At 37.8% G+C, this 26,858-nt stretch overlaps 1 protein-coding gene across 1 annotated transcript in view; it reads right to left on the reverse strand.

Moving 5' to 3' along the window:
• The window catches only part of HMCN1 (hemicentin 1), a gene marked incomplete at its 3' end in the record, with an annotated part of 530,768 nt that overhangs the window by 390,239 nt on the left and 113,671 nt on the right, over positions 1-26,858 (reverse strand). Inside the window, exons 3-4 of the mRNA XM_082833486.1 lie at positions 5,781-5,939; positions 4,852-4,974 (exon numbers count right to left, since the gene is read on the reverse strand). Of these exons, the coding sequence (XP_082689612.1) occupies positions 4,852-4,974; positions 5,781-5,939 (282 nt within the window). The remainder of the gene's footprint in view (positions 1-4,851; positions 4,975-5,780; positions 5,940-26,858) is intronic.

Consider the following 26,858-nt stretch of genomic DNA (forward strand, 5'->3'; position numbering starts at 1 on the left):
AAGCACATATTGGCTCATACAATTCCAGTAACCCCTCACAGTATCTTTTTTCACACACATCAAAAAAGAACCATCTCTCCAGCCTTTTCCTAGACTCTCCCACTCAAATTTACTTCCCAGCAACTGACAACTAGCCACCTGGTTTCTAACAAACACAGTGGCACAATTTCCCCACTTTGAAAGCAAAATAACAATATTATGAGGATTGTAACAATACCAGTTAACATTTATTGGGCACTTACCCTGTATCAGACCTGTGTAGAACATTTTACATGCATTATCTCATTTAATCTTATAACAACTTCCTGAAGTGTATAATTCTATTATCCTCATTTTACAAACAAGGAAACTGGGACTTACAGAGACCATGTCACAAAGAAATATAGAATTCTTATCAGTTAGAATACATTTATCTTTAGGTAACTTAATACTCAACTCTAACTGGCTTAAACAAAAAGATCACTTCCCTGATTCAGAGGCTTAGAGGTAGGATGGTCTGAGTGTTGACTTAAGCCAAAGGCTCTGGATTTTCTTAGCTCTTTCCTCCCCCTTGTATTTGTTTCATCCTCAGACTTGTATGAAGATGCCTGTACCAGATCTGGAATTCACATCCATGCAGGACAATATCTAGAAGACAACTTTTCCAAGATACCTTTAGCTAAATTTCCCCACATCTCAGTGGCACAAAGTATATGAGATGACCTTTCCTGAACAACCTGGAAGGCGGATTGGAAATGCTATGGTTGACATATGAATTAAAGCCCGTCCCTGTTGGCATCAAACTCCAGCTTATAAAAACGGACGATTTTAGCAATGCTTTTTGCTAGCCCTTTTCTGCCTAGCTAAAGTTAAAGATCAAAATATCAGTTGATGATCTGGGAGAAAAACACTATTAAGATTCCAGTGGGTTAAATTTATGTTATATACATATATCTATAAAATTTTCTGTAATTCACACCAAATTTTTTAAATTGTTCCTATAAATTACTTGGTAATTGTCAGAATTATTAGGACGATAAAAAATATGCATTACCCCATTTCTTTAATAAGTAAGCCTGTACCTCTGTAGGGTTCATATTCTCCATTTAAGACAACAGTATTTTCTTTTCCTTTTAAAGATTTTTTTTTTGATGTGGACCATTTTCCTTTTCAAGTCTTTACTGAATTTGTTACAATACTGCTTCTGTTTGTTTTTTTAATTAATTTATTTTTATTATTTATTTTTTTATTTTTGGCTGCATTGGGTCTTTGTTACTGTGCGCAGGCTTTCTCTAGTTGTGGCGAGCAGGGGCTACTCTTCGTTGCAGTGCACGGGCTTCTCGTTGTGGTGGCTTCTCTTGTTGCAAAGCATGGGCTCTAGGTGTGCAAGCTTCAGTAGGTGTGGCGCATGGGTTTAATTGCTCCGCAGCATGTGGGATCTTCCCGAACCAGGGCTCGAACCCGTGTACCTTGCATTGGCAGGCAGATTCTTAACCGCTGGACCACCAGGGAAGTCCTAACAACAGTATTTTCAATTTTGCATAAATTAATTTTCTCTGAGTATATGAATATAGAGTTACATTTATGGGACAGACGAGGTTATATTCTAGCTCTATGGCCCAACTCCTAAAAAAAGTCCTATGGTTCCCCCTAAAAGTTTACCCAGTTTGTTTTGAGAACTTCCAAGTTATGTCTGACTGCTCACAGCAGGTTCAAGCAACTGTTCTTTCGAATGCTCTAGGTGCTGACCACGGCCATGTCTCTTCTCACCTCTTCTCTAGTACCTTCTGCTGAGAACCACCCTGTCTACTGGGTATCCTCTGCTGGCAGCAATGCCCCATCTGTCTACATTGAACACCACTGCCACGTCTCCCAAAAGCCTCACAACCCCCTAAGCAGATGGTATCCCCATTGATGCAAGAGAGAATGTTGCTTTTCCTCACTTATGCCCTACTTTGTGCTGATGATACTGACTGTACCCCAGAGTCTTACATAATTCCAGGTTAAAAAGCAACTCCAAATAGTGGCCTTTCTTTTTTTTTTTATTGGAGTAAAATTGCTTTACAATGTTGTCTTAGTTTCTGCTGTACAATGAAGTGAATCTGCTATATGTATACCTATATCGCCTTCCTCTTGGACCTCCCTCCCCGCCATCCCACCAATCTAGGCCATCACAGAGCACTGAGCCGAGCCCCCTGTGCCATACAGCAGGTTCTCACTAGCTATCTATTTTACACATGGTGGTGTATTTATGTCAAACCTAATCTTCCAATTCATCCCATCCTCCCCTTCCCCACCGTGCCCACATGTCCATTCTCTACATCTACGTCTTGATTCCTGCCCTGCAAGTAGGTTCATCTGTACTATTTTTCTAGATTCCAATATATGTGTTAATGTATGATATTTGTTTTTCTCTTTCTGACTTACTTCACTCTGTATGACAGTCTCTAGATCCATCCACATCACTACAAATGACCCAATTTTGTTCCTTTTTATGGCTGAGTAATATTCCATTGTATCTATGTACCACATCTTCTTTATCCATTTATCTATTGTTGGACATTTAAGTTATTTCCATGTCCTGGCTATTGTAAATAGTGCTGCAGTAAACATTGTGGTACATGTGTCTTTTTTGAATTACAGTTTTCTCAGGGTATATGCCCAATAGGGGGATTGCTGGGTCATATGCAGTTCTATTTTTAGTTTTTTAAGGAACCTCCATACTGTTCTCCATAGTGGCTGTACCAATTTACATTCCCACCAACAGTGCCAGAGGGTTCCCTTTTCTCCACACCCTCTCCAGCATTTATTGTTTGTAGATTTTTTAACGATGTCCATTCTGGCCAGTGTGAGGTCATTAGGGTGAAGCACAGTGTATGGGATGGGACAAGAAACCCAGTTCCTGAGACGGTCCTGCACTCTTCTCCAACTCTTCTCTTCCCAGGCTCCCAAATTCTCATGCAGATGTTTATTCAAATAACTGCTAAGGGCTCAGTAGTTGAGTAGTTGTCAGACCTGCCCAGGCATTTCTGGATCACTACAGTGGACACAATATGGACTCAAGCCACATATCACTCTAAGGCTGTTTCTTGCAAGAAGAAAAAACATTTGGACTAAAGTAACCTCCCAGGTTTGTATATCACATATTAATAAAAAATATTTTTGCTAAAATGTTGATTCTAGAAATACGCAATGTCCTATTAGTTCCACCATGATGTAATAGGAACTCTTTAGTTATAAGAGGACTACTGAACCACTTCTTTCAAGACAACGAAGTTTGTCATGAAATTCATAGAACCTGTATATTGACTATATTCCCTGTGCTGTCCATTATATCCTTAAAACTTATTTTTTTATACTTAGTAGTTTGTACCTTTTAAACCCCTTCATCTATTTTGCCCCCTCCCCCACCCATTCCCCTCTGGTAACCAATAATTTGTTCTCTGTGTCTGTGAGTCTACTTCTGTTTTGTTACATCTGTTTGTTTTATTTTTTTTAGATTCCACATATAAGTGAAAATACACAGTATTTGTTTTTCTCTGTCTTATTTTACTAAGCATAACACTCTCCAGGTTTTATATATATGTATACATATATTTATACATATATATATAAAATCCTGTCCTACAAAGAGAAACCCATATTTTTAGCTCACATCAGAGACTTAAATATTTACCACATATTAGATCACAAAAAAAGAGGAAAAAAAGGGCTTCCCTGGTGGCGCAGTGGTTGAGAGTCCGCCTACCAATGCAGGGGACATGGGTTCGTGCCACGGTCTGGGAAGATCCCACATGCCACGGAGCGGCTGGGCCTGTGAGCCATGGCCGCTGAGCCTGCGTGTCTGGAGCCTGTGCTCCACAACGGGAGAGGCCGCAACAGTGAGAGGCCCGTGTACCGCCAAGAAAAAAAAAAAAAAGAGGAAAAAAGAAAACATACACACACAAACATATATCTATATATATGTGCCTATATATATATGTGTGTGTTAAGTATCTGTGAATATATATATATACAGTCAATCATGCTTGTTATCTTTCAACCAATAGTTGAAAAATTGTTCGTTAAGAAAAATTTTAAATAATACTAATTGCAGTAATGACAAACAAAAAACTGTAGAATTTTTTCGATACACTGACCACATCAAATCAAATGTGAATTATACCCACGTAAAATTTTATCTTTGTTCTGGCAGGTTCCTAGAAACTTAAGTGGGAGCCAAATAAATAAGTAAACAATATTTTATCATCACAAGTAAGGTCAAGGAAAGGTAACAAAAAGAAAGAAAGAATCATGACAGTTAAATATATCTCAAACACTTCTTTAGAAAGTACCAAGATTTTCTTAGCATATAAGTTATAGATTTTATTATCATAAAAATTTTTAGATAAGTATATAGTTACTGAGTTATAGTTTTTTACTTTTAATCTTAGAGATCAAACTTCATTAGAATTTGGCTTAATAACTCACTTTTTTATATTCTACTTCAGTAAACGAATGTAAAATGAGTCAAGTAAAAGTCAAATCAAGCCTCATTTTACCAGCTATCCAAAAGCTGTACATCAGAAATACAAACTGACCTTACTAAACAACAACTACAAAAATTTTCAAGTTCCACTAAATGAATTTTAAATAAATGTATGCTTAAATCTAAATAATTTGTCAGTATAGCATAATACAGTCTAGAAATTAATACCAGATAAATCTATGTTTCTCCACATTGTTTTAATGACTCTATTGACCTGTGGGGAATGGGGGAAAATGTTTTTTTGTTTGAGTTGTTTTTGAAATCAAAACTGACACAATTAGGTTTGCCTAACTGATGTTGGTAAGGTAGCTGGTAATAAAGTAGACCCACTTTATTAAACTGACCTCATTAACTTGTTTTTTGTCCAGATGGAACACTTGACCAGAACTTGTAGAGGCAATTTCTTCATAGACTCTATATCCAATATGGCCCCTGTCATCACAATCTCCAGTGAGCACAAATACCACCTATGATTTTTGAAAAAAGAAGATAGTTTAAAGGGTTCTCAGAAATCAATATATACTTATTGAGCACTTACTATGCATTTACATACTACCAAGCAAGTGGAAGATATATAGATACAGATATGCATTCTACTGGTTCTAAGCCTGAACTCAAGAGGCCTTGGGTATTTCCACTTGCTCTCTAGTGTTTCTGCACTGGTCATGAGAAGAACATGCCTAAACTAGCTTCCTGGTCTCAGAAAGAGGCTGAGAAACCTGAAAGGCAGAGCCAAGTCACCCCAAGATCACCTAGATAAGCCAAACCCAAACTATGCCCAGATACACAAGTGAGCAAGCATAGTCTAGCAAAACTGAAACCTGCAAACATGTGAGAAATAAATGATTATTGTTTTAAGTCATTGAGAGAACAGCTTGTTATGCAGCAATAGCTAACTGATACAATGAGTAACTGACTCAGACAAGATTCCACACAGGAGGCGATATTTGAAATACAGGCCTTTTCTGTCTGGGCTATGTTTTTGTCAGTTATAAGGATGAGATGGTAACAAGCATCTTAATTAAACCCTAATCATTTCTTCTCCATATTATGAAACAAGGCATTCATATGCTATATACAAATATCACATATCCATTTAACATGTTTAGATTAAATGACACATACATATTGGAGTCCATATATATGGATCAATAGTTGTAATTATTGACATCTGTCACACATAGTATAGTCAGGGAGGGGAGGCAATCTCTTGTATTTCTTACAGCTGTGTTCAGATGGAAAATTCAGTGGTGGGGAGTTGATTCCTACTCACTTGTGACTGTTTCTGTTGGATAAGCTGCAGCACCTCATGAGTGAGCCGATAATCCTTGGACCGTGCATCAGTGAAAACGTAGATGAAAGAACCGGGAAGAGAAATCTCCAAGGCAATTTTTATAGCTCCAATACTCATTTCTGGACAATCGCCACCACCCTGTTGAGGAGCAGTGAGAAAAAAGTCAATTATTTCATTAGCAGAAAAGAGATACCTTAGTTATTACAAGTTGCTATAGGAACTCTAGAACTGAGCGGTTGTCTTCACTTTTATTTTCTGTCAGTTTGCCACTGGATTAACCACTTTGGTTACAAGGAGATGGAAAAGATATAAAGTGATGCAGAGTTAGAAAAACCTGTACTTATGCATAAATTAAAAATTCACCCATATGATCCTACAATCCCACTCCTAGGCACATATCCGAAGAAAACCATAATTCAAAAAGATACATGCACCCCGCTGTTCACTGCAGCACTATTTACAATAGCCAAGACATGGAAGCAACCTAAATGTCCATCGACAGATGAATGGATAAAGAAGACGTGGTGTGTATGTATATACAATGGAATATTAACCGTAAAAAAGAATGAAATAATGCCATTTGCAGCGACATGGATTGAACTCGAGATTATCTAAGTGAAGATTATCTAACTCGAGATTATCTAAGTACACCTGAAACTAACACGACATTGTAAATCAACTGTATTTCAATAAAAATAAGTAAATAAACTAAACTTAAAAGAGTCAGGAAAAGAAAAAAAATAATAAAAATTCACCAAAAATACAGAAAATAGAAATTGTTATATGCTTTTTAACTAATATTGATTGACTCCCACTCTCATACATGACTATTTTATACATCCCCTCTTTTCTTATCCCTTCTCACTCTTATTTGATGACTTTTCTTCTATTGTACTGAGAAGATAGAAGCAATCAGAAGAGAACTTTCGTAAACTCCCGCACCGATACCTATTAACGTCCAGCAACAGCAGGCACATGCCCTGCCTTCAATGGTGAAGGAATCATTTACACCCACAGCTTAGGCTAACTTCTCACCTGGGCCTAGTCAAGGACATGGCTCCTATGGCTGTCCCTTCTCCCCACTCCATTGTCAAACATTCTGTCTTTACTGGATCATTCCCACCAGCAAACAAACACACTGGTTCATCTCCTATACCCAAGTTTCTGCCCAAATGTGACTTATCAGAGAAGCCTTCCATGACCACCTTATATAAAATACACTCCCTCCGTCACTCTTTTCACTCTGCTTCATTATTACTATTAACACATGATCCCTGTGTTTTATTTTCTACTCAATTAGGCTCAATATACCTTCCTAAACAAAAATAGCCCTCACCCTAAGAGGAATTCTTGTCACACTTATTTCCTTCCAACACATGTGAATTGATAGATAAAACTGTAAGCATGCTGTAATTACCATTTTATACATTATATTTTAAATTTAGAGCTATATGCTGCTTATGTTATCATGTCATCAATGTTCTTCAAAATCACAGGTTTTAGTGATTGTATAATATTCTGTCTCTATCCCATAATTTAGTCAGGCATTTCTCTATTGTTAAATATTAATTCTCTTTCAAATTTTCCTGTTATAAATAAATACAAATCTATTATAAATATGATTATATTTATAATATATATAATATAGTATTTTTTTCTCATTAGCAAATGTCAATAACTACAGGGCCAAGGAAATGGACTTTCAACCAATATGTTTTCAGCAATGAATAACTGCTAAACACCCTGCAAGGATTTAGGTACACAAAGATGAATAAGCCAAAGTATATTGTCCTTAAGGAACTCATGCCTAGAAAAGACAATCAAATAAAAAAGCAGGGCAGCTTGGGATCCTGGGGGGCCCCGTGGTTCCACAGTCCACTAGAACCCAGTTGAGTAAGAGCTCTTTCTCAAAAAGAAAATAATTACTTGATGAAAGGGATAAGGTTTTACCTTTAAACTCTGAAGATTCTACTTGATTATCCTATTGGGGCTTTCCCTAGGCTCCAAACAATCTGATTCTGATACAGATACCCTGAGCACCACAGATCTAATCAGGGTCATAAGAACCAAGCACTAGAATTGTTTACACTTTAGCCTAGACCACCTGAAGAATCTTTTCTTGCACTGGATGCCACTCAGTACTTACAGCCTTTAAACATCATTTATTCAATGAGTTGGAACTGAGCACCAACTGTTACAAATTACTTCTAAAACTGAGACACCCATTAAATATTATGCCACTTTCTTAATAGTAGAGGGCTGGACACTGCAGTAACTTTCGAGAAGATAACAGTTATCGACTCCCAGAAATTTTATTGAGTTAGCAGTTCCTTCTATTTTTTCAGTAAATATCTCCTATCCTCTTTTACTTATGTGCATTTTCACAGGATCTAGCTTAACAGATAATACTGTTCTCAAAAACTTGTATACTTGTATCCTCAGACTGTACTTATCTCCCAAATTCCAATTTTCTATTTACAAGTGCTTGTTAGACATCTACTCCTAGACGTTTTACAGGTGTCTACAGTTCAGTGCATCTACTATGGAACTCACTGTATTTTCCCCAACCATATCTTCCCTATTTTTGTTAATGGTACCATCTGCCTAGATGTTCAGTTCAAAACCTGAGTCATCTTTGACTCCTCCCTCTTTCTTCACCTAATCAGTGGTCAAACCATTTTCCTTCTACACCCATCATGAATCTGTCCCCTCCCTTCCTCTTTACTTCCTACAATTCACTCTTCTTATCATTAATTTTATTATAAGTATAGCCTCCTATCTAATCTGCTCTTCCTACCACCAAACTTTATATTTCCTGAAGTAAAGAGCTGTCTATATCACGTTCCTAGTTAAAATCTTTCACTAACCACTGTGTTGGATCAAATTATCTTTCTGGCTTTCTATCTCCTGATGCTCCCTCTTCAAAAATTGCTTCCTTGGTAATTAGACTTACCTTGGTGATCATTGTGAAATGTACAGAAATATTGAATTAATATGTTGTGTAACAGGAACTGTGTTGTAGGTCAATAATACTTCGAAAACAAACTCACAGAAAAAGAAATCAGATTTTGGTTACCAGAGGCAAGGGGAGGGGGAATTGGCTGAAGGCAGTCAAAAGGTACAAACTTGCAGTTAAAAGTAAGAGAAGTACTAGGGATGCAATGTACTACATGATAAATATAATGAACACTGCTGTGTGTTATATATGAAGGTGGTTAAGAGAGTAAACTTTAAGAGTTCTCATCACAGGGGAAAATTTTTATTCTATTTCTTTGGTTTTATATCTATATCGGATGATGACTGCTTACTAAACTTATTGCAATAATCATTTCATGACGTATGTAAGTCAAATCATCATGCTGTACACCTTAAACTTAATACAGTGATGTATGTCAATTATATCTCAATAAAACTCGAAGAAAAAAATTGCTTCTTTTAATCTGAGGCTATTTCCTGTTCTTTAACTATGCCCCTTGCTTCACATCTTAATTCCTTTAGTACTTTTCATTCAAGTAATCTTTCTACTGCTGCATCTCCACCATCAAACATTCCTTACCGATGTATGCATGTCTAAAATCTCCCATTTTCTATAAGCTATTTGATGGCAGGAACTGTGTGCTAAGTCCTTGAGAACTCAGTTCATAGCATTTGCTGACATACAGTAATTATTGAGTAAATATTTGTCAAATTGAATTATTTTCCTTCCAAGGTTGAGACAATATGCCTTCCCCTCTTTTAAAACGTTCTCTTTTCTCCCATTCAGATATACTTCCTCACTCTTCAGATGTACTCTAATTTGCTTTATTCTTTAATAATGAAACATATTTTCCTTGGCATAACAGTTATTTGGAGGCATTACCGTGTGCAGCAAATGCCCCTGAGTGAGCATTTGTGGGCTAGGAAAGTGGGAAATAGCTACTGGGCACATTGGTAACTTTAGTATGTTGGATAGGAATAATTGTTACTTGTAGCCAACTCTGCATATCTGTAATGAATACTCTGGACTGCTCAAAAATGTATTAGATTCCTACTGTATTTTCAGAAGCTTAAGCAAAAAAACAATTTCTCACCTGCACTTGACATTGTGCACCTGAGTGGAATCACAATATAAGTTATCCATTCCACAGCATTTGTTAAATGGCCAAGTACACAATAATGCTCTGTGGTGAATAACTCTCTGGAGAGATGAATTGCTTTTTGCTCATTGTCACCTAGTAGCAAGGGGCTAGGAGAAGTCATCTGTCTGTGGGCCAAAAATCAGAACAGCTAAGTCATCTTCAGAGATACTTGTTAGGAATGGCAAGAATGATAAATCTTGTCCAGTTACTGAGTGGAGAACAATCTCTGAGCCACTTGACTTGCATTTAAATTTACTCTAAGAGAACCTCGGGATGCTCATCCCTCCACATCACCCAGGAGTAGACTCTAAAGACCACTAGAATCCTTGGAAGTTTGCCTATCTCATTGTACATGTAGGTTCTTGAGAAGAAAAATAAGTTTCTTTTTTCCAAAAGAAGTTAACATATAATGTTATAGCCTTATAAAGGTCCCTCTCTGATACTTGAGTTTAATTTTCTAATCATTTTAAATCAAAAATAACCATTAAAATGATCTATAAAGGGAAGACTTCAGATATGTGCTATCTACTATAGTAGCCACTAACTAGCCCTATGTGGCTACAAAACACTTGAAACTGAGGAAATGAATGTTTTTATTTTAAAATTGAAAACTGAAGTACTGATTTTTATCCTGATGACATGTTAAATTGATAATATTTTAGATATAATGGGTTAGATTATTTAAATTAATTTCAACTGTTTTTTAAGATTACATATGTGGCTCACATTCTACTTTTATTGGACAGCACTGCTTTAGAATGATATGTTTGGTTTAGTTATGTAGGCTTCTTTCTAGACTATTATTTGTAAAGCTGTTGATTTGATCTAAAAGTCTTCCGTGAACTTTGCTTCCTGGAAGAAGTTATTAGAAACAAAATTTCAAGTTGTTTTCATTTACTAAGGTTTAGGAATCAAGCTAAAATCTACTCCAAAAATCTATAAATCACTTAGTTTAAACATACACACACACACAAAGTTTATAAATAAAGTTTTTATATATTTACATAAACATATAAAATATCTTAGAAACTTAACTCACAGGTTGGCTAACAGTGTTTCCCAAATCATTAACTGATCTTCTGATCATTAAATTTAGCTAAAAGGTAAATTTGTCAGAACAGGACTGAGAACCATTGTCAAAACGTCCATGTTTATAAATAAGCCTAACAAAGTCGGATACTTTAGGTTAATTTGGGTCAAACTCATGTACAGATTATAAAATTAGTGCAATGGGATTGTGACTGAAATTATAAAAACAAACTGTTTTAAGTTTTTAGTTCCAAACTTAAAAAAAAAAAGTAGTCCGTTAAAAGTCTTAACATTTTCTGTTTTGACCTGAATACCAAATGGAAAAGTGAAATAATATTCTATAAAACACCTACGATGAAGAAATTTAGAATAAATGAACGTGAATCTATGAAAAGTCTCATTTATTTAACTGATACTTTGTTGGTGATGACACTCTACTTGTATTAACTCAATGGATATCAATTGTGCACCAAGCACTGAGACGGTATTGTCACACATGCTCCGCTATTTACACTTTACATCAATTGATGGGGGAGGTATCATTTTTAGCATATTTTATTGACAGAGCACTAAATCTTGAAAACCCCTTTCCCAGGATCACACAACCAGTATGTGAAAGAGCAGGGATTAGGAACTCAATTCTGCCTGGCGTCACGCAAACAGCAGTGTGGCATTTTATTTCCTCATCTACTTCTGTGGCTGCAAGCAGCTTGTCAGGGACACTGTAAAAGCAGCAGAAGAAAGATTCTCCTTCTTCTGGATGCCCACAGAATATTGTTCATTCTATTATAGCGTTCGCTGACTTGTACGTATAACTTATCTGCTTCCTCCCGCTAGATCATTGTTCCTTGGGGAACTTAGTAAGTGTTCCATTGTTGTTTGATGAATGAATGGGTAAATGAATGAATAGTGGGTAAATGGGTGAATGAGACTGTGCAAAGCAATCCTGACACAATCTAGACACACTTGCTGTATTAAGTCTTAGCTTTGCTCAAGCCTGGACCATCTCATTTCAAGTAGTAAAATTCCAGAGCTAAGTCTCCTGAAAATACAAGTGCCAAAAGTTGTTCTTTAAGTAAGCAATACATATATGAATATGTGTGTGTGTGTGTGTGTGTGTGCGTGCGTGTGTGTGCGCGCATGTGAGTGTATATATATAAAACTAACTCCCCCCATGTCTCCCCTCTCCCCTTCCTCCCTCTTCTTCCCTCTTATCTCTCTCTCTCTTTCTCCCTCCCCACCTCCCTCCCCCCACCCCGCATCATGAGGTCAATTTTTATATTTAACAGAAAACAAACACAGCAATGTATATGCATCCCCCGTAACCACATCAACCTGCACAGATACATGAAAATGAAAGCTGTGAGGGAGATAAAGTTGCATAATGCATTGAATTGCATAATTCCCTAAAGGTATATAAGAAGGGCCTGACTTTGTTAACTTAGAGTTTTTATTTGAATTCTGAAATATAACTAATTTGTATCAGTAGTTTCATTATCATTTTGTCTTTATAATTCTACTGACTGTGACAACTTACCAAGTTGCCAAAGACACTTCAGATAGAAAAAAATGTTTACGAAAAAACAGATGTGCCCTTTCACAGGAAACACTGCTCTTGAAATTAAAGGGAAAAAAATGGTAACCTCAGAATTACAGTGATAATTATGTTCAGAAAATAAATTCCTGTCAACAAGATTAAATAAGAATGAATAGAAATGCTATCAGTCAAGGGAGTAATAAAACAGATTACCATGCTGTCTTTTCTAAATACAAGACAGTGTGGGAGCGGTACTGGAAGAAACTGAACCTTTAAACCCTGAGAGGAGTTGGAGAAAAATGAGGTCTCTGTCCAAAACCTGATGGGAAAACATTCATCAAACAAGAGATCAGAGAAGGAAGAAGGCTAATCTCAAGGCAGGCCCTTGCCATGCCTTATTATTTCTTCCAACCCATTTCAATTCTTCTATTCTCATCAGCCATTTTCAATGAATTAGTGTTTATACCAGTTGTTTTCCAGTTACGCCTAACTCTAAGCCATCAAAAAATGAAACATTGTTGGTAGGCTCATGCCTGAGTCCAAAAGAACGTCTATTGGCATTACAATATTTACCCTTATTCTAACATGACTACAACCTACTAAGCCTAGTTTCAGAGTCAAACTGTATTTTCCTTTCACATGGAACACCCATTGTTTTGGATGTCTTATTTGCATCATTTTCCCTTTACATATAAAATTTAGAAATGAAACTCAGTTGCAAGCTGAACAAAAGTTTACAACCCTCAGTTCTCTTTCTAAAAATACAGCTGTGCGATTCTATAACCCAGAAAACAGAATGTACATGTGGAAACCATTAAATTACATTGAATTTAATTAAAAGTTGCTCCCAATCAAGGATAAAGTAAATCAAAGTGACTGTAGAATCCTAATGCATCAGTGACATTTGGTATTCATCACTTGTAGAAAATACAGCAGGGATGTACTGAGGGACAGAATATTTCAGAGTCCAAACTTCAAATCTCCATAATCAAAAAAAGAAAAGGATGCATCCCAGGCAGTCCACCATGCTGCCCTTTACTAGTCTGAAGAAGGTGGAATACAAATCAAGGCATCAAAGAACTGCTGATCTCGATCCCAGGAACATTAAAGGTTAACAATGACAACCCTTTCCAGGCTTTCAGGTTATCACCTGTCAGTAGTAGGAGTCTAACGCTTCAGAAATTGATCTTTCCAGTTACTGGAACTTATTTTATGTTGAGCCTTACGAGGATATTCAGTTCACTTCCATTTAAATAATCATAAAGAAGAGACTATGGGAGGGATGGGAAGATGGCGGAAGAGTAAGAGGCGGAGATCACCTTCCTCCCCACAGATACACCAGAAATACATATACACGTGGAACAACTCCTACAGAACACCTACTGAAGGCTGGCAGAAGACCTCAGACCTCCCAAAAGGCAAGAAACTCCCCACGTACATGGGTAGGGCAAAAGAAAAAACAGAGACAAAAGAATAGGGACGGCACCTGCACCAGTGGGAGGGAGCTGTGAAGGAGGAAAAGTTTCCACACACTAGGAGCCCCTTCGCGGGTGGAGACTGCGGGAGGCGGAGGGGGGAGCTTCGAAGCTGCGGAGGAGAGCACAGCAACGGGTGCGGAGGGCAAAGCGGGGAGATTCCCGCACAGAGGATCGGTGCCGACCGGCACTCACCAGCCCGAGAGGCTTGTCTGCTCACCCGCCAGGGCGGGCGGGGCTGCGAGCTGAGGCCGGAGCGCAGGGAGAGGACTGGGGTTGTCGGCTTGAACATAGCCTGAAGGGGTTAGTGCACCACAGCTAGCCGGGAGGGAGTCCGGGGAAAAAGCCTGCACCTGCCGAAGAGGCAGGAGACTTTTCCTTCCCTCTTTGTTTCCTGGGGCGTGAGGAAAGGGGTTTAAGAACGCTGCTTAAAGGAACTCCAGAGACGGGCGCGAGCCGCGGCTAAAAGCGCGAACCCCAGAGACGGGCGCGAGCCGCAGCTGAAAGCGCGGAATCCAGAGATGGGCGCGAGCCGCGGCTGAAAGCGCGGAATCCAGAGACGGGCGCGAGCCGCGGCTGAAAGCGCGGAATCCAGAGACGGGCGCGAGCCGCGGCTGAAAGCGCGGAATCCAGAGACGGGCGCGAGCCGCGGCTGAAAGCGCGGACCCCAGAGGCGGGCGGGAGACGTTAAGGCTGCTGCTGCCGCCACCGAGGGGCCTGAGTGCGAGCACAGGTCACTCTCCACACCCCTCTTCCGCGGAGCCTGTGCAGCCCGCCACTGCCAGGTTCCCGGGATCCAGGGACAACTTCCCCGGGACAGCGCACAGCGCGCCTCAGGCTGGTGCAAAGTCACGCCGGCCTCTGCCACCGCAGGCCCGCCCCGCACTCTGTGCCCCTCCGTCCCCGCCGGCCTGAGTGCGCCAGAGCCCCCAATCAGCGGCTCTTTTAACCCCATCCTGTCTGAGCAAAAAACAGACGCCCTCCAGCGATCTACACGCAGTGGCGGGGCCAAATCCAAAGCTTAGCCCTGGGAGCTGTGAGAACAAAGAAGAGAAAGGGAAATCTCTCCCAGCAGCCTCAGAAGCAGCGGATTAAAGCTCCACAATCAACTTGATATACCCTGCATCTGTGGAATACCTGAATAGACGACCAATCATCCCAAATTAAGGAAGTGGACTTTAGGAGCAAGATCTATGATTTTTTCCCCTTTCCTCTTTTTGTGAATGTGTATGTGTATGCTTCTGTGTGAGATCTTGTCTGTATAGTCTTGCTTCCACCATTTGTCCTAGGGTTCTATCCGTCCATGTTTTTTTTTAATTTTTTTTTCTTAATAATTAATTTTAATAACAATATTATACTTTACCTTCGTTCTTTCTTTCTTTCTTTCCGTCCTTCCTTCCCTCCTTTAGACAACGAATCATCCCAAATTGAGGAGGTGGTCTCTGACAGCAAGATTTAGGATTTTTCCCCATTTACCTCTTTTAGTGAGGGTGTATGTGTACGCTTCTGTGTAAGATTTTGTCTGTATAGCTTTGCTGCCAACATTTGTCCTAAGGTTCTTTCCGTCCCTTTTTTTTTTTTTTTCTAAATAAGAATTTTTTAATTCAATAACTTTATTATACTTTATTTTATTTTTACTGTATCTTCTTTCTTTCTGTCTTTTTTCCTTCTTTCCCTCCTTCCTTCCTTCCTCCCTCCCTCCCTCCCTCCTTTCTTTCCTTCTTGTCTTCTTTCCTTCTTTGCTTCTTTCTTTCTTTCTTCCTTCCTTCCTACCCTCCTTTCCTTCTTTCTTTCCTCATACTTCTACTAATTCCCTCTACTTTTTCTCCCTTTTATCCTGAGCCGTGTGGATGAAAAGCTTTTGGTGCTCCAGCCAGGAGGCAGGGCTCTGCCTCTGAGGTAGGAGAGCCAACTTCAGGACACTGATCAAAAAGAGACCTCCCAGCTCCACATAATATCAAACGGCGAAAATCTCCCAGAGACCTCCATCTTAACACCAGCACCCAGCTTCACTCAACGACCAGCAAGCCACAGTGCTGGAAAACCTATGCCAAACAACTAGCAAAACAGGAACACAACCTCACCCATTAGCAGAGAGGCTGCCTAAAATCATAATAAGGCCACAGACACCCCCAAACACACCACCAGACGTGAACCTGCCCACTAGAGAGACAAGATCCAGCCTCATCCACCACAACACAGGCACTAGTCCCCTCCACCAAGAAGCCTACACAACCCACTGAACCAACCTTAGCCACTGGAGACAGACATCAAAAACAGGAGGAACTACGAACCTGCAGCCTGCAAAAAGGAGACCCCAAACACAGTAAGATAAGCAAAATGAGAAGACAGAAAAACACACAGCAGATAAAGGAGCAAGATAAAAATGCACCAGACCTAACAAATGAAGAGGAAATAGGCAGTCTACCTGAAAGAGAATTCAGAATAATGGTAGTAAGGTTGATCCGAAATCTTGGAGATAGAATGGACAATAGATTGGACAAAATGCAAGAATCAGTTAACAAGGACCTAGAAGAACTAAAGATGAAACAAGCAATGATGAACAACACAATAAATGAAATTAAAAGTACTCTAGATGGGATCAATAGCAGAATAACTGAGGCAGAAGAACGGATAAGTGACCTGGAAGATAAAATAGTGGAAATAACTACTGCAGAGCAGAATAAAGAAAAAAGAATGAAAAGAACTGAGGACAGTCTCAGAGACCTCTGGGACAACATTAAACGCACCAACATTCGAATTATAGGGGTTCCAGAAGAAGAAGAGAAAAAGAAAGGGACTGAGAAAATATTTGAAGAGATTATAGTTGAAAACTTCCCTAACATGGGAAAGGAAATAGTTAATCAAGTCCAGGAAGCACAGAGAGTCCCATACAAGATAAATACAAGGAGAAATACGCCAAGACACATATTAATCAAACTGTCAAAAATTAAATACAAAGAAAGCATATTAAAAGCAGCAAGGGAAAAACAACAAATAACACATAAGGGAATCCCCATAAGGTTAACAGCTGATCTCTCAGCAGAAACCCTACAAGCCAGAAGGGAGTGGCAGGACATACTGAAAGTGATGAAGGAGAAAAACCTGCAGCCAAGACTACTCTACCCAGCAAGGATCTCATTCAGATTTGATGGAGAAATTAAAACCTTTACAGACAAGCAAAAGCTGAGAGAGTTCAGCACCACCAAACCAGCTCTACAACAAATGCTAAAGGATCTTTTCTAGGCAAGAAACACAAGAGAAGGAAAAGACCTATAATAACGAACCCAAAACAATTTAGAAAATGGGAATAGGAACATACATATCGATAATTACCTTAAATGTAAATGGACTAAATGCTCCCACCAAAAGACACAGATTAGCTGAATGGATACAAAAACAAGACCCTTATATATGCTGTCTACAAGAGACCCACTTCAGACCTAGAGACACATACAGACTGAAAGTAAGGGGATGGAAAAAGATATTCCATGCAAATGGAAGCCAAAGGAAAGCTGGAGTAGCAATTCTCATATCAGACAAAATAGACTTTAAAATAAGGACTATTAAAAGAGACAAAGAAGGACACTACATAATGATCAAGGGATCAATCCAAGAAGAAGATATAACAATTGTAAATATTTATGCACCCAACATAGGAGCACCTCAATACATAAGGCAAATACTAACAGCCATAAAAGGGGAAATCGACAGTAACACATTCATAGTAGGGGACTTAAACACCCCACTTTCACCCATGGACAGATCATCCAAAATGAAAATAAATAAGGAAACACAAGCTTTAAATGATACATTAAACAAGATGGACTTAATTGATATTTATAGGACACTCCATCCAAAAACAACAGAATACACATTTTTCTCAAGTGCTCATGGAACATTCTCCAGGATAGATCATATCTTAGGTCACAAATCAAGCCTTGGTAAATTTAAGAAAATTGAAATTGTATCAAGTATCTTTTCTGACCACAACGCCATGAGACTAGATATCAATTACAGGAAAAGATCTGTAAAAAATACAAACACATGGAGGCTAAACAATACACTACTTAATAATGAAGATATCACTGAAGAAATCAAAGAGGAAATCAAAAAATACCTAGAAACAAATGACAATGGAGACACAACGACCCAAAACCTGTGGGATGCAGCAAAAGCAGTTCTAAGGGGGAAGTTTATAGCAATACAAGCCCACCTTAAGAAGCAGGAAACATCTCGAATAAACAACCTAACCTTGCACCTCAAGCAATTAGAGAAAGAAGAACAAAAAAACCCCAAAGCTAGCAGAAGGAAAGAAATCATAAAAATCAGATCAGAAATAAATGAAAAAGAAATGAAGGAAACAATAGCAAAGATCAATAAAACTAAAAGCTGGTTCTTTGAGAAGATAAACAAAATAGATAAACCACTAGCCAGACTCATCAAGAAAAAAAGGGAGAAGACTCAAATCAATAGAATTAGAAATGAAAAAGGAGAGGTAACAACTGACACTGCAGAGATAAAAGAGATCATGAGAGATTACTACAAGCAACTCTATGCCAATAAAATGGACAATCTGGAAGAAATGGACAAATTCTTAGAAATGCACAACCTGCCAACACTGAATCAGGAAGAAATAGAAAATATGAACAGACCAATCACAAGCACTGAAATTGAAACTGTGATTAAAAACCTTCCAACAAAGAAAAGCCCAGGACCAGATGGCTTTACAGGCGAATTCTATCAAACATTTAGAGAAGAGCTAACACCTATCCTTCTGAAACTCTTCCAAAATATAGCAGAGGGAGGACCACTCCCAAACTCCTTCTACGAGGCCACCATCACCTTGATACCAAAACCAGACAAGGATGTCACAAAGAAAGAAAACTACAGGCCAATATCACTGATGAACATAGATGCAAAAATCCTCAACAAAATACTAGCAAACAGAATCCAACAGCACATTAAAAGGATCATACACCATGATCAAGTGGGGTTTATTCCAGGAATGCAAGGATTCTTCAATATACGCAAATCTATCAATGTGATACACCATATTAACAAATTGAAGGAGAAAACCCATATGATCATCTCAATAGATGCAGAGAAAGCTTTTGCCAAAATTCAACACCCATTTATGATAAAAACCCTGCAGAAAGTAGGCATAGAGGGAACTTTCCTCAACATAATAAAGGCCATATATGACAAGCCCACAGCAAACATCATCCTCAATGGTGAAAAACTGAAAGCATTTCCACTAAGATCAGGAACAAGACAAGGTTGCCCACTCTCACCACTATTATTCAACATTGTTTTGGAAGTTTTAGCCACAGCAATCAGAGAAGAAAAGGAAATAAAAGGAATCCAAATCGGAAAAGAAGAAGTAAAGCTGTCACTGTTTGCAGATGACATGATCCTATACATAGAGAACCCTAAAGATGCTACCAGAAAACTACTAGAGCTAATCAATGAATTTGGTAAAGTGGCAGGATACAAAATTAATGCACAGAAATCTCTGGCATTCCTATATACTAATGATGAAAAATCTGAAAGTGAAATCAAGAAAACACTCCCATTTACCACTGCAACAAAAAGAATAAAATATCTAGGAATAAACCTACCTAAGGAGACAAAAGACCTGTATGCAGAAAATTATAAGACACTGATGAAAGAAATTAAAGATGATACAAATAGATGGAGAGATATACCATGTTCTTGGATTGGAAGAATCAACATTGTGAAAATGACTCTACTACCCAAAGCAATCTACAGATTCAATGCAATCCCTATCAAACTACCACTGGCATTTTTCACAGAACTAGAACAAAAAATTTCACAATTTGTATGGAAACACAAAAGACCCCGAATAGCCAAAGCAATCTTGAGAACGAAAGAAGGAACTGGAGGAATCAGGCTCCCTGACTTCAGACTATACTACAAAGCTACAGTTATCAAGACGGTATGGTACTGGCACAAAAACAGAAAGATAGATCAATGGAACAGGATAGAAAGCCCAGAGATAAACCCATGCACATATGGACACCTTATCTTTGATAAAGGTGGCAGTAATGTACAATGGAGAAAGGACAGCCTCTTCAATAAGTGGTGCTGGGAAAACTGGACAGGTACATGTAAAAGTATGAGATTAGATCACTCCCTAACACCATACACAAAAATAAGCTCAAAATGGATTAAAGACCTAAATGTAAGGCCAGAAACTATCAAACTCTTAGAGGAAAACATAGGCAGAACACTCTATGACATAAATCACAGCAAGATCCTTTCTGACCCACCTCCTAGAGTAATGGAAATAAAAACAAAAATAAACAAATGGGACCTAATGAAACTTCAAAGCTTTTGCACAGCAAAGGAAACCATAAACAGGACCAAAAGACAACCCTCAGAATGGGAGAAAATATTTGCAAATGAAGCAACCGACAAAGGATTAATCTCCAAAATTTACAAGCAGCTCATGCAGCTCAATAACAAGAAAACAAGCAACCCAATCCAAAAATGGGCAGAAGACCTAAATAGACATTTCTCCAAAGAAGATATACAGACTGCCAACAAACACATGAAAGATTGCTCAACATCATTAATCATTAGAGAAATGCAAATCAAAACTACAATGAGATATCATCTCACACCAGTCAGAATGGCCATCATCAAAAAATCTAGAAACAATAAATGCTGGAGAGGGTGTGGAGAAAAGGGAACACTCTTGCACTGCTGGTGGGAATGTGAATTGGTTCAGCCACTATGGAGAACAGTATGGAGGTTCCTTAAAAAACTACAAATAGAACTACCATATGACCCAGCAATCCCACTACTGGGCATATACCCTGAGAAAACCAAAATTCAAAAAGAGTCATGTACCAAAATGTTCATTGCAGCTCTATTTACAATAGCCCGGAGATGGAAACAACCTAAGTGCCCATCATCGGATGAATGGATAAAGAAGATGTGGCACATATATACAATGGAATATTACTCAGCCATAAAAAGAAACAAAATTGAGCTATTTGTAATGAGGTGGATAGACCTAGAGTCTGTCATACAGAGTGAAGTAAGTCAGAAAGAAAAAGACAAATACCGTATGCTAACACATATATATGGAATTTAAGGAAAAAAATGTCATGAAGAACCTAGGAGTAAAGCAGGAATAAAGACTCAGACCTCCTAGAGAACGGACTTGAGGTTATGGGGAGGGGGAAGGGTGAGCTGTGACAGGGCGAGAGAGAGTCATGGGCATATACACACTAACAAACGTAGTAAGGTAGATAGCTAGTGGGAAGCAGCCGCATGGCACAGGGATATTGGCTCGGTGCTTTGTGACAGCCTGGAGGGGTGGGATAGGGAGGGTGGGAGGGAGGGAGACGCAAGAGGGAAGACATATGGGAACATATGTTTATGTATGACTGATTCACTTTGTTATAAAGCAGAAACTAACACACCATTGTAAAGCAATTATACCCCAATAAAGATGTTAAAAAAAAAAAAAAAAAGAAGAGACTATGTACCAGACGCTCAATATCTTGATTCATAAATCAGAAAATAATGTGCCTTTATACCTTAAAATATTTCAAAAGCTTCATAATTTACATGAATTATAATAGACCATGGTCCTTTCAAGAGGGAAACAGCGTGGAAGCAACCAAGCATTAACAAAAACACCACCGAATACCTTCTCGTGATCAGGAGACATATAGAAGTGTGCAGGGTTAACTCTAGGCAAAAATGGGAAACTGCAAAATGATATCTTGGAATTCTCAGTATCCACTTCAGTAATTCTCCTCTTCTCTGCTACTTAGAGAATTCCCTCCTCCTTCAAGGATTCTGTACCTTTTTATTGGGACCTTTTCTTTTCCCATCAAATTAAGACACTGCCTTGGTCTCTGGTTGGAAAGAACTCCTGGTCTCCAAATGTCTCTTTGAGAGAGATTCAAATGTCTCTCTTGTTTGCTCAGTGAGAAGGAGCCAGAAGAGGGCAGGGGCATGGTCTAAGGAGGCCCTTGTAGCCAATCATCATTTGCTTATTTAAGGACTAGGCATTCACCCTGCTTGCACTTCCTCTGGGAAGGCTTTCTTTCTCCCTGTCTTCTCTCTGCTATGACCCTTCTCTACCTTTCCTCTGTACCACCTCAGACTCTACCTGCCCACTTTCTCTTCCTTTCTGTTCCAACATTCACGTATGGAATTTACATGCTTTCCAGCACATTTGGCATAATCTTTGTTACTAATTGAAGAAGCTGTAATGTTGTGATTCTTTTTATTTAAAGTGATAAAAATACATTTATATTATGTAGGTTATAATAGGTCTTGATGAAAAAAATTAACAATGTATTTTTACTAACAAAATCATTATAATTTGTGAATGTTACATTTATATAGAAGTTGGAGATAGATAAGTTTTTTTGTTTTTTTGTTTTTTTTTTTTTAGAACAAGTAAGTAGTCATTAAACAAAATTGGTGAACTAAGATCTAGGTCATCTCAAAGGAGGAGACTAATATATAGAGAGAGTAGATAAATGAGGAGTTTTTAAAATCAACATGAATATAGAAGAATGGAGACCCGGTTTAAAGTTTGCATAAGGAAACCTGAGGGACTTAGCTGGTGACTGGACCAGTATTCAATAATGGGATATTCCTGCCCAAGAAAGCCTGTATCAGCCTTGAACATCAACAGAGGCTCCCAGATATTGCTCCACAGGAGCCCCAGGTATCATCTGCTGAGGAAGGCCAGTGCTATCAAATCTCTAACTGATGCCAGTTCATGCCTGGGGTACTGATAAGTTTCTGGAAGGGATACGAACATCTGAAGGGATAACTGAACAAATACTACTCAAAGTCAATACCAAAACCAAGACTCTACTAGTCTTCTTGAGACTTTTTCAAGGCCTAAGAAGAAAAAAAGATGGCTTCTTGAGAACTGCTTCAGATCAATTTGGATTGAGAAGAAACTCTTTAATTTCCCTTAAAGAAACTTTTTAATTTTCCATTTTGTTGAAAGTGAGGTTTATAGGTTTTTTCTAGGAGTCATGGCTTTAGATCAAGAAATATTCTCCCAAGAAAAACATTTTGACCTCCATCCTTACCATCACCTAAAACCTGACAAAATCAGGTGTAGTACTTACTGCGGGGAACAGAGCAATCCCTTGATTGACTTAATACCATGAATGGAATAAATCCAGGCATCATAGGTCAAAGGAGTCCTCTTCCTAAATGTTATTCTGTCACATATATTTGCAATATTTACTCCACAATGACTTATGTATGTACCCTTAAGAACATCCCCACACATCCACACTTTGAAAAGAAAATCAAGAAATGTCCCATCATAATCCACACCCACCCCATTCTAAACGTCTGTGTATCCTGCTTTGAAAAAGCAATGCAACGGTCAGAATACCCTTCTATACTCTTTGTCCTTCGAAGTGCACACAAAAGGTCATTAAGAAATCAGCCAACTATTTGCTTCTGGATAGGGATACCAGGATGGATAGCTAGAAAGGAGCCAATCATTCCCAGTGCCCTCCAGTTACTTACCTTAGTCCCCATCCCTCACTTCCTGGGGATATAGGATTGTTTGTCCCTCTAGTAGAAAACTCCAGCAGCAAACTAAAGTTTGAATAGATACTTCATTCAGGTACCAAGAAATTTCAACAATAAAAATAATCAAAACCGCCTACAGATACAACTGCAGTATAAACACTACCTTTCAATCTCTTAAAATGCATCTTGTTCTCGTGTCTCTCCAAGGTGACTGTGAGGTTACACTTAAATAAGCTTAGCACGCTAAGTAGCAAGAACACATGCTGAGCAAAGGGAGTAATTTTCAATGTACAGTTATCATTCTCATTAGCCGCTCAGTAACTTTAGGCGAGCCGATAACCCAAAGCGACTGGAGGTAGAAGAGGAAGTCGAAATCTTTAAGAAATAAATTTGTTTCGTTGAGGATGAGACCAGCCCTAGACATACATCTGTCTTTAATTCTCTACTTTCCTACTTTGAAGTAAAATACAAAGAGAAATTATATAAATAAACGTTAATTTGATTAGCTTAATAAGGTTACTTAAACCACTCTTTAGAAGAAAAGTAGCCAAGTGAAAAAGGACACTGGCTTTGACATTAAATACCTCCACTTTTGAGACTAGCCTTGCTCCTTGCCAGTTTGGTGACCTGAGGAAGATGTTACCTAAGATCTCAAAGCTTGAGTCTCCTCATTTGCAAAAAGGAAGATTAATATTTGTGTAGGTTTGAAATGAGAGGATGACTTTAAAATACATGCAAAATCTTTCACAAGGCACAAGTTCCATAGTTGTTCATTTATGGTATATTTATTTGGTGATTATTTCTGCTAAAAGAACCTCGGAGTCCTAGAGATAGTAGTAGTAATAGCAGTAACAATAGCTAACATCTATCAAGTCCTTATTTTGGGTCAGATGCTGGTTCTACTATTCTTGTAGCTTTCACACGTATTATGAATTGTATGTATTGGACTCTATCTCACTTTCTTCCCTAAATTAAATACATGCCATTCCTCCTGTAAAAGTGTGTATATGCTGATATATATGCATTTGTAAGTTAAATGCATATTTGTAAGTCAAATGCATATTAAGAAAATTTAAATGGAAATGAAAACTGCTTTCTTCAGTTGAATCATGTCCAATACCAAACATGAAAATCACATCTCTTATAGCTCTACATTATATTTATCCTAACATATAATCCTTTCCCTTTTCTTGTTCTAGTCAATTTTACTTTCTTAATTTTTTTGGTTATATATCAGTTTTGTTTTTTAAATTCATATAGAAGACTTCTATAAATATAGAAATAAAAAGGACACTTTTGCACAGTAGCATGATTTAGAATACTTGAAATTAAATAAAATGTATACTGAATTGATATCATAAATCAACATTATCCTCTGTTTTAACAGTCTTTGCCTATCTGGCCACAGTTTTTCATATTCTCTGTTGGCAGTTAATTCTAACATCAACTGTTCTTATACTACAGCAGAACATTTTTTCCCCTTAACATCAGTTTGTCTATTTATTCTCCTGTTTCAGTTAAAGAATGACAATAATTGGACCTTACCCTAATAACTCTATCTTGTTGCTATGTCATGATGCTGTTCTACATATTTTTACTCTTATTCTTGCTTTTATTAAGGTCAATTTTATCAAAACACTTCTCAAAGAAAAACTAAATTATGTGTGAAATTTTTCAGGTCTGGGGATCAACCATCCATATGAAAAAATTGTAATTCCATTACTGTAGAAATATCTTCCTTCTCTACACTTCAAATGTTTGACTAATATGCTTTTTGTTCTTTAAAATGTTTGGATAAAAGGCTTGAAAGCATATCATTGCCAATACCATTTTCTAAAAATCAACAAGCTTTATAGTTTCTTATAAAGACTGTGACCTGAGGCAGGACTTCGCACTGCACATTCACAAGGATATTAATTCCCAAAGCTCTGTGTGATTTGAATACCATTGCTGTCATTTGTCTTCCCTTCTTTTCCCCAGAGAGAAAGCTCAGATACTTTTCAAGTTACTTCTCTGCATTCCAGATGAAAGAAGATGAAGGAAAATGAAATTAATGTTATAAATTTAATGATTTAAGTTTAGCGATTTTTGTTACGTTTTTCTTGGAAATTTTTAAATTGCTTTTCCCCAAGTTAATTCCATATCTCTACAGGAAAAATAGCTGAACCTAGTAAAAAGTTAATGGGCAATTATTTAATTTACTTCCAACTGAATTTACTTTTCTTGTTTTCAAAACGATTAAAGTATGAAAGGAATATTTTTAAAGTTTTCTTTTTTAGGAAATCCAAGTTAATTTTAACAAGATAGCAATCCTTGTTGCTCTTTATATCAGTGATTTGGGAGGAGTTACTAAAAATGGTAGAAGGGCAACTGAAGAATTTAGTATCATTCTAAAATTTTATGAAATTTGTAAATTTTAGTTTCACAGAGTGATTTATGAAATAAATTTATTTATTTATGAAATAAAATATTCTCTACGAAACACTGAAGAGAAAACAAAATATATTCTTTAGGTTAGATGTTAAGCGATAATGTAGCCTAGTGTCTTGTCATATTTGACCCTTACTTGGTGACATTTTTTGCCATTGATGAAAAAAGGAATAATTCACTAGAAACTCTGAAAGTAAAAACACTTCCTTGGTATTCCCAATGCCTATAACAATGCCTGATTTTGAATGAAGAGAAAAAGTAAATATTTGATTTCTTCCCTGGCTGGTTGTTCTAATTAAGCATCCCCTTGGATCCCAAGACAATTCAAAAATAAATTCCATAAGATGCAGCCAGTACAGAGGAAATCTCCAGAGAAATGGACACGAGCTTTCATTCCAGGGGAGAAAGAAAGATTATTTTCTTGAACAGAGATGTCATATGACCCTATAGAGTGTCTGTATCAAGTTCAATTCCAGATATTGGCTGGGGAGAGAATCAATGGAGTATGATTAAGAATCACAAGCCTTCACCTGGAGACAAATGGAGCAAGGAGGATAAGGGTACTCCCTGAAGATCCGTCAGAACAAAAGAAGGGGAGAGGCAGGAAATCAGGAAATGCCAGCGCCAGGTCTCACTGAGAATGTAGGCATTTTCATTCTGGCCAGATTTCCAAGAATATATCCCAGCTGAATTCTTTTTTGAAGAGAAAAAAAAAGAATACAGTAAATCTCTTCCTAACATTCTATCAGCTAGAAATCTCCATTACTTGGCCCTTCTGAATCTTTATATAATGAAAACTGATGATTAGGTTTTTAAGTATCTTTTGTACCATCAAAGTAAAGTTTGTATTATATTTGATATAGTTTAACTGTTAAATACACATTTTTAAAAGAAGCCACCCATGTATGACATTCAT

Source organism: Leucopleurus acutus (assembly GCF_964270905.1).
Source record: "Leucopleurus acutus genome assembly, chromosome: 2".
NCBI classification, from domain to species: domain Eukaryota; kingdom Metazoa; phylum Chordata; class Mammalia; order Artiodactyla; family Delphinidae; genus Leucopleurus; species Leucopleurus acutus.